General features: G+C 34.3%; 1 protein-coding gene across 1 annotated transcript; it reads left to right on the forward strand.

The window, feature by feature from the left end:
• Positions 1-874: 874 nt before the first annotated feature.
• On the forward strand, positions 875-3,090 carry LOC110733556 (adenine/guanine permease AZG1-like). The gene has a single exon (XM_021913619.1). It carries the CDS (start codon positions 1,074-1,076, stop codon positions 2,850-2,852), a length of 1,779 nt encoding a protein of 592 aa, XP_021769311.1. The 5' UTR covers positions 875-1,073; the 3' UTR covers positions 2,853-3,090.
• The last annotated feature ends 7,146 nt before the right edge of the window (positions 3,091-10,236 follow it).

Raw genomic sequence — 10,236 nt, forward strand, 5'->3', positions numbered from 1 at the left:
GATTCGGGCAGTTAAACGATTTTGGTTTGAAGTTTCATAGTACTTGCTAACCTTTTGCTGGTTAACAAGTTTTATATCAAGCCGAGACTTCATCACTTCATATTTAGGCATTAAGCATTATATTATATACAAATTCTCATCGATTTCAAAAATACATATCATGTTATTTCAAGTTTAGTCATACTGATCTTACTAGTTTATTACGAAGTAACGTAGATTATAAAAGTTTAGTGTATTAATGAATTATTATTATTTTACTATCACATTATTAGCTGCTTCTTATTCAATCAACTAATTGATGTGTCATAATCATGATTTGATGAGTTATTGTGACGTCGAAATTACAGTTTGATTTATAGACGGTTCGGTTTGTAAGTGGTTCGGTTTATAAACGGTTCGGTGCAAACGGGTTGCAGTTTTTTAACGGTTTGGTGTAAACGGTTTTTACCTCGGTTCAAACAGTTTCGGGTTGGAAACAGTTTCGGGTTAGAAACGTTTCGGTTCCTTTTCGGTTCGGTTTTATTACAGTTCGGTTTGTTAACGGGTTCGGTTCTTATACGGTTTGACATTATTCGGATCGGTTCGGTTTCGGATTTACTTAAATACGGTTCGGGTCGGTTTTCGGTTTTACAAAATCGATTTTTAATCGGTTCGGTTCTCATTTGACAGCACTAGATTAAAGCACTTGTAAATTAAACTAGTCTAGAGATTCTAGACGTGGTTTTATATATATATAGGACACAAAGCTAAATTAGCTAATTTTTTTAATAAATCAATTAATTTGTTTTTTTTAACCCATCCCCCAATTTATTTATTTTTTATTTATTTTATTATTTTTTTTAATATCAATTAATTTTTTTTTAAATTTGAAAGAGATATAAAATTATGAAACAAAATTGGAGATACTTTCTCCCTAATCAAAAAAGATCCTTATTAAACAACGGAATCCCAAATTTCTCCCTATTCTCTTTCTCACTCATTACTCATTTATTTAGTCTCTCTCCACCCGCCTTCTTCTCCTCACTTCTTCTTCACCCCTTTTATTTTTTTTTCTCATTCCACTTTTCGTGATCATGGACTCCCAAGTCCTTTCCTCTTCCCCTAAACCCTCAAAAATCACTCGGCTGAACGCCTTCGTGGCGAGCAGCCGAGTTGGTAAGCGGTTCAAGCTTACCGAACGTCGTACCACTTTCACTACCGAACTTCGTGCCGGTACCGCCACGTTCCTTACTATGGCTTACATTTTAGCCGTAAACGCGTCCATTTTAGCTGACTCAGGCGGGACGTGCTCGGTTTCTGATTGTATACCACTGTGTTCCGACCCTACTCTCTCTGTCTCTAATTGTTCGGGTCCTACTCATCGTGTCATCACACCGAATGACACGTGCAAGTTTGACCCGGTGAACCCGGGGTACAACGCTTGCTTGGCGAGGATCAGGAAAGACCTGATCGTCGCCACGGTAGCGTCGTCCCTTATCGGGTGTTTTGTAATGGGCATTTTTGCCAATTTACCACTCGCGTTGGCCCCCGGGATGGGGACCAACGCGTATTTTGCCTACACTGTGGTAGGCTTCCACGGGTCTGGGAACATCCCTTACAAAACTGCCCTCACGGCAGTTTTTGTAGAGGGATTAATATTTTTAGCGATATCCGCGGTCGGTTTACGAGCGCGGTTCGCCAAATTAGTCCCGAAACCGGTCCGAATCTCGTCTTCGGCCGGTATCGGTTTATTCTTAGCCTTCATTGGACTACAAAACAGCCAAGGAATTGGATTAATCAGTTACAGTGGGTCAACTCTGTTAACACTAGGGGGTTGTCCAAGTTCATCACGAATTTCAGTTGCTCCGGTGATAAATTCGTTAAACGGCACCGTTTTACTTCCCGGCGGTAGCATCTCCGACGACATTTACTGCCTGAATCATAGAATGGAGAGCCCCACATTATGGTTGGGAATAATTGGGTTTGTTATAATTGCATATTGTTGGGTAAAAAAAATTAAAGGGGCAATGATTTACGGTATTGTTTTTGTTACTGCCGTTTCGTGGTTTCGAAACACGAGCGTCACCGCGTTTCCTCACACGGAAACCGGTGACGCCGCGTTCGAGTACTTTAAGAAGGTAGTTGACATCCACACAATTAAAAATACGGCGGGTGCGCTTAGTTTAAGTGGAATTACCAAAGGGCCCTTTTGGGTTGCACTAATTACGTTCTTATACGTCGATATTTTGGATACCACGGCAACTCTATACTCAATGGCACGTTTCGCAGGTTTCGTGGACGAAAACGGGGAATTTGAAGGACAATATTTTGCGTTCATGAGTGACGCTGTTTCAATTGTTGTGGGGTCACTCCTAGGTACGTCCCCCGTGACGACTTTTATCGAGTCGTCTACGGGGATACGTGAAGGCGGGAGGACGGGTTTAACGGCGTTAACAGCGGGAAGTTATTTCTTCCTAGCGCTGTTTATAACGCCGTTATTAGCGTCTATTCCCGCGTGGGCGGTTGGACCGCCGTTGATCTTGGTGGGTGTTTTGATGATGAAATCAGTGGTTGATATAAATTGGGATGATATGAGGGAAGCAATTCCAGCTTTTGTAACATTGATTTTGACCCCTTTTACATATTCTATAGCATATGGTTTAATTGGAGGAATTGGGACTTATATTGTGCTACATCTTTGGGATTGGGGTGTGATGCTTCTAAGCAAATTTGGAATTATTGAGGGACCAAAGTGCAAAAATGGTGGTGAAAATGGAAATGGAGTTGCAATTAACGGTGTTAATAACAATGTTAATAATCATGGTGGTAGTGGTAATATTGTAGATGGGAGTATTAAAGAGCTTGAAGTATAGTAGTACTTGTTTACTAGATATAGTAATTTTTTTTCCCTAGGATGTGAATTCTTTCTTTGTAATTTTTCTCCTTTAATCTTGGTTATGTCATTTATTAGGTTGGTTTCTACATCAATGTTTTTGAAGGGAAGGAATAGGGGAATTAAGGGGGGTTGATTATGATTTAATTAGATTCAAAGATGTACATATTTTTAGTTATTATAAAGCTAATATAAGGAGCAAAACCTTTTTGACGGTATATTCTCTTTTCTAGCGTGTTTAATTGTGTTTCATGATTCAACAGACTATTGTGTAATATGTAGACATGTTTGTTTTTTCCGTTTATGACAATATTTAACACAGGAAGAAAATGAAGAGGACAAAATACAACAAAAACTAAATAGTCTAATTATATATATATGGCTTAAAATTAGAAGTACTATAATTGTGTTAAAGTTGGTCTACTCTCTTTTTTCTTGGTGAAAGATCGATGTCAGCTTATGTTTAACCAAACGACTACAATTACCTCGTGTGTTTTTATATCTTAAAAGGGAATTATCACTTTGTGTTTGCGTAAAATAGTTACTATATTAAAAAGGAATATGGGCTTGAATGATCAAGCTCAAATACATACAATGATAAGGAAACAGCATCTCAAGTGAGAGTACTTTTGAGGGTCTTTTGAATTTTTGATGCCTAAAAAAAGTGAGAATTTCCAAGAGAAGAGAATAAGGTTTCTTCTCATCTGAATTTATGTCTCAAATACAACTTAAGTTGGGGCCTGCTTTGAGAAAGGAAAAGAGGAAAAGATCAGAAAGCTTCATATTTGGAATAATAATTATACACCAATACATGGAATTCTTAGGCTTTAATTTGACAAATTCCATTTCATTTTTGATTTTTGCAAAAAAAAAAAAAAAAAGAAAAGAAAATTCTGATTTGTTAGCAGTCTTAACACTCATGTAGTCATCAGTCCTTAGACAACATGTTTGTCCAATTGTTAGAATTGGGGTCTCTCTCTTATCTTGTACTTAGATGCTTTGAAAATTCAAGGACGAGGTTACGATCAATAAGTCGTGCACTACATGTTTTATAATGTATAATATGTTTAGTCATCTCTAATATATATGTCCGGTTGTTTATATAAAAGTTAATCCTTTCGCAAAATTAATAATTTCGTGATTTGAAGTTATATTGACCCTGTTAATAATTATCCACAAAATCAAATCTAATAAACCTAAAGAAGTTGTGATAGAGAAGTTGACATAAATGCCATATTGAATGTGTCCCAAATTTGGAGTGTGGTTGATGTTCTTCTAAACAAAAATATCTGGACTACACTTGTTACATTGTGATAATTTCCCACTTGAAAATAATGGAATAATATGTATGTCTTACATTTACTTGGTAAGGTGGCATTCGAGCTAATTAGTGTATGGTCTTTATACGCATATAAGTAGCGTACATGTGATGTGTTAAATGCTTTCAAATTTCAATTATATTGCTTAGATCATTAGATGTGGGGCAAATTACTCTCTACAATAATTATGTCTCATAATACATATATGGATATCTATAGAGCTAAAGCTATCCAGTCAGTAACATAATCATCGTCTTCAATTACATCTAAGCAATAAATATTATCATAAGATCATTAATATTTATTCTCGTCTTAATGAGGTTATCACCTAGTGACAAAAAATATGAACCGAGGATTTGTGGTAGGATATCATAAATTCAAATTCCCCATCTCCAAATACAATGCATACATAAATTCTCACTATAACGAAAAACGTAAGTTTGATTATTAAGAGTCTGTTATTTACTGAATTGAACTGAATATTTTATGAGAGAAGAACATTAGGAAGTGAACTGAAAATAAATTGAAGAGAACAGGCCCTAAATAAATATCAGGGTTGTACAATGCATATTGATGTGTAAATACAAATCGTTGAACATATGCACAACCTTGATCAGAAGCTAGAGAATAATAATTTGCAATTTGTATTTTTCTTTCAATTCCCATCTCTTTATAATTAAAAGTATGAATTAGTTTGACTTTTATGAAATTAGAGTATTGACTCAATTGACTCTTTCAATTATACAACAATCTTCCAAAATAATTGTACTTGACAATAAGTAGAAAACAAAAACCTGCACCATGCAATGTTTTGTCCATTCTCTTCATAAAATCCTCAAATGGACAATCACAAATTGAGAGAGACAGGAAAATCCCACATTTGGGCCGTATGTATTTATTTTTCTTTCTGTTGTACGTGTGTAAGCAGTAAGCATAAAGGTAAGGTAATTATTTTCGACCTCATCTTCTTCGATTTACTGTAAGGCAAGGGAAATTCTTCATATATATAGTATATACTTATAATTAATGCTTTACCTTCGCCTTATAGAAATAAGTTTATAACTAACTAGAACTAATCATCATTGATAACCTTTAATCGTGGTTAATTAGGTTTAATCAGGTATAAACATAAGTTAATTTCAATATTGATTAGGTTAACTAGAGTCAATTAAGTTTAGTTTTGAGCTTTTGACAAATTAAGGACTTGTTCACATTTACTGAAAACTGAGCTGAACTGATTGAAGCTGAACTGAACTCAACTGAAATGAATATTTAATGAGAGAAGGAAATTAGGGGAACTGAACTGAATTGATTTGAGCTAAATTGAACTAATTGGAGCTAAACTGAACTGAAATTATGCTAAACTGAACAAACCCTAAATGTAGATGATGATAACGCACCGTATTAGTAATTTTATTAGTTTACTCAAATGAAATCCAGCCGCGCCCGCGGCACTGCATTTCAGGTTTCTGATGTTTCTGAACTGTTGGGTGCAGCGCCCGCAGGGTGGGACTATACATCATGAGTTCATATCGTTCAACTAAATAATACTCCGTATAATATATATATATATATATATATGCGTGTTTTAAATTACAGGTAGCTAGTAGATTGGGTATCATCTAATAATTAAATTAAATAAAGATATGAAAAGTGGTAAGTATAATAATGCAGCAATCACATGTTTCTTATCCTATCCAAACTTTCTGGACTAATTAATGGACCTCCTCTACTGCTTCAATTTCTTGCAATTTATGCAATTCAAGTAATCTTACACACCTACCACAACTAATAATGTTCCCTCCTTCGCATTCAATTTGAAAGCTAAGGCCCAAGACCACGCTACGATCTGTGATCTCTTAATAGGTAGCTATCAAATCCTTTGATTTTTATTAATATCTTACTCCTTCCCATTGATTGTAGTAAGTCATTTAATGTTTTGTAGATAATAATTAATAAATACATTTTGACGTTAAAGTGACTAACAGATATCCGTTTGCAGTCTTTTGAAAAATCAAACCCATTGTTAAATTGTCGAATCTGCTTCTATGAAAACATGATTGAATACTCATAATTAAAATAATTTCCGGCCTCAATTATAAATTTATATCATACTTTTTTTTAGGCAAAATTTATGGGATTTGTTAAACATCGCCCGCAAATCTCCACATAAAGCCCTCAAATTAGATATGGTTTGACAATTTTGTCCATTTCTAAAATCGTACCCAAAGTGAACAAATCTCGATCTAACAAATGTGGAGTCGTACTGGGTTGCCCAGGGAGGCCGGAGAGGCGAGGGTCGCCGGAGATACGTCGTCTTCGACGGAAAACGAGGTGGCGCCTAGTTTGGACGCCGGAACCATGGCAAGGACGTCCAGGCAAGGCGCCACAACCAGTGCACTGGCGTCCACGCCAGACGCCACAACCAGTGCACTGGCGTCTAGCCCAGGCGCCTCAACCAGTGCACTGGCGTCCAGGCCAGGCGCCACCACCAGTGCACTGGCGTCTGGTTTGGACGCCGCCCTTACTTTTTAATTTTTTTTTTTTTTTTGCCTTTTTTTATTTTTTTAAATTATGTTTATTAAATTTATGTTTTGATTTAGGATGTGAAAATTTATGTTTTTTATTTGATTTTATAAAAAATATATATACTAGACTTATAAAAAATAACACATAAAATTAATAATTATTAAAAAAAAATCAAACACATTAAAAAAAAAATTAGAAAAATTTTCTGATTTTCCAAAAAAAAAAAAAAAAAAAAAAAAGTTAAAAAAAAAAATTTAAGGCAGCTGGGGCGCCTGGCCAGGACGGCCCGTGGTTGGTGGTGGCGCCAGGTCCGGCAGCCACGTCCACCGGCCTGGCGTCTGGGCAGGACGCCCAACCAGAGTGACTGGCGCCTGTCCCAAACGCCACTCACCGTGGCTGGGCAGACGCCAGGCCGGTGGACGTGGCTGCCGGACCTGGCGCCACCACCACCTTGCCGCCACGAGCCACCACTACCTTGCCGCCACGAGCCAACCACCTTGCCGCCACGAGCCTCGACATCCCCGTACTTTGATTTTTATTGAGGTTGTGTTTTTTTTTTAAGGTCAAGGGCAATATTGTAACTTCAATATAAGTTTGTGGGCTTTATGTGGAGATTTGCGGGCGATGTTTAGCAATCCACAAATTTATATCATAGTTGTCAACTTTTTTTAGATCATTTCCCCTTATTATAATTTTCTTTGCAAAAAAATAAATTAAAATAAGCAATATCAAGCAGGAAATAAACATCACAACACTAGCTTGTACTGTTGTCCTAAATTCTTCATAATCAAAGCACCTATATATTGACTAGGAAATAATAAATAGCATAGGAATATACTCTAATAGCACTAAAATTTTTCAAATAATCAAACAACTTGTACAAATCAACCACATGTATGGCAACTAAACAAAGAAATAATTATTAATAAAACTAATCGTCCATGCAAATATAATTATATGTGCATGCAAAGACCTACAAACAATATTCAATTTCAATTATTCCCTTAATTTAATTTGTCTTGGGGAATTTGGGTACAATGGTACATAACGTAAGGATAACTTGTAGCCTATCTTAGTAGCTAATCGTACTAAACACTAATTAATGTTTCACTAATATCTAATTAATCTATCATCAATCAAATGTATTATTGATCAAAAGAATAATCCTTTTGATTGAAGAGCCTTAACTGTGACACGTAGTATTTCATGAAGATTCTTTGCTGCAAGAATAACTATAACACTAGCTAAAACCGTACCTAGCCAGATTCCCACTTGTATAGATCGATAGATGTGTTTCGAATACGATTTTTTATTTAAATTTGGGTTCTTAATGATTTTTAATGTTAGATTCATATGTTCATGATCAGAGGGGGACTTTCCATCGGGGTCATTAGGGGTTCGACTCCCGATAAATTGTTGAAATAAATTAGCTAATGAACTTAAATAACCTTATTTTAGATATAAAATATTATAATATAGTGATTATTTTGTAGTGAAAGATAAAAGATTTAAATCCCAACCCCTCTAATAGTTTTGACCAAGATCTGCCACTGTTCATGATAATGATAATACTAATGCATGTTTTACAACACATACTGATTAATTAAAATATTGATCTTATAGATATGATATATAACTATCAAAATCAATTATCTTTATGTACATGATTTTTAAGTTATATATGTAGTGGTATAGTAGTATACATGGAGCTTTCATTAAATTTGACGGTCACATATACAGGACTCACAGTTGCCACAAACTCTATTCTCTTACGTTGAATTTTATTCTCTTACGTTGAATTTTATTCCCCTTCTTATAGCTTAAAATTACATGATTGTCGTTATACATATATAAATAAATAAATTGCCTAACTTTTATCTATTAAGGGACAGCTAGATAGATGGTCATCACTTTAAAAAAGGTACAAAAAATCTACTATCTATTTGCTAGAGTATACTACATTGGATTCATACTTTTGTTCTTGATGTAGATGAGGAAGAATGAATAGAAAGAAATTTTTTTATTAAAAAATTAAAGGAAATGAAAAGAAAAGAAAAGGACAGTTATATTCTACTTGTAAAATAACTTGATCTGAATTATAGAGAATAGAATTTGATGACACGTTTAGTTTTAGAGGAAGAGAGAACAAATTCTTTGCAATTCTTGTTGTCCCAACATTATTGATTACTTGGACTTGGTGCCCACATTTTATGTCCAACTATTATCTTCACATAACTTTTGCATCTAGCTAGCTTTGGGATTTCAAGTACTTCATTTATTAGTTGGAACTTTGATTTTTAACTTTTGTTTCTACATGCTTTTGTGCTTTCTTTTTTTTATATTTGTTTGGAAGGTATTTATCAACTTTAATTTGTGATATTTTTTGGTGGATCAAGACATTTATAACACTAATTTATGGTGATAGGTTGGGGGAGTTATTCAAATAGAAAAGTCACTCGATCTTGTAATAATTATTGCAAGTCTATGTCCTCTGAAAAACTTCTTGCACGATCGAACTGACCACTCTAAGATTGATTCTCTATTCTTCCTTTATGGAAAGATAATATAGGGTATGTTTGGTAATAGACATGGACGAAGCTCACTTTTTGGTATGTTAGGATTAATCCGGTAAGAATGCTCTTCTTTGAAAATTGTTTAATTCTATATATACATGAATTAAACTAACACGTGGTGCCTAAAAACCTAGAACACAAGACCTAAACAAACTTTTCTTACTTTTAGTCAATTCCATCCTTTTATTTTTGAGTTTCATTAAACATTAACTAAAAATAATTTATTATCTCCCTAATCGTTCGTCAAAAAATCAATGTATTTTTTTATTTTGATGTCAATTTTTTTTTTCGAACTCCTCACATCATGTATTGAGTAACTATAAACAAATAAATTGATGAAGTCTTGGCCTATGACTAGGAGTTTATGACCAAGGATTTGTGAATGATAGGTCACAAATTCAAATTTTCCACACCCATTTCGGTAACGTGGTTAAACAATGAAAGTGAGCTTTAAGAAGAATAAAGACCTTTATATTGGTTCAAAAAGATATCTTTTCAACCAAAATAAAAAATTTAATTAGATAGTTTTGTCTTATTGACTTTTTGTTATATTGTAAAGTGACTATGTAGATTATGAATAAGCAATCTTGTTTTTGTCACTCAAATTAAGTATTGTAGCCTTGTAGGTTACTTATTTAAGAATTAAATATATACGAGGTTTTTTATTTTTTATTTTTTATTTTTTGAAAGGAAATATACATGACGTTAAAGGTACACTTTAGTAGTAGAAAACAATGTGATTAGTACTTGAAAAAAAAAATACTATTCAATAGTTGTATCGATTTGAACAAATACCCAACTCTAAAACTACAATTCCATTTGCTACTTGTAAGAGTTGTATCTTGTAAGTCTTGAGTCTAAACAGTCTCAACAATACTACTTCTAGATCTAACTCATCTAAGCGCATAATTTTATTTTTTTTTGGGTATCAATTTCGAGGTAA

This window comes from Chenopodium quinoa, unplaced genomic scaffold (genome assembly GCF_001683475.1).
Source record: "Chenopodium quinoa cultivar QQ74 unplaced genomic scaffold, ASM168347v1, whole genome shotgun sequence".
NCBI lineage: Eukaryota > Viridiplantae > Streptophyta > Magnoliopsida > Caryophyllales > Amaranthaceae > Chenopodium > Chenopodium quinoa.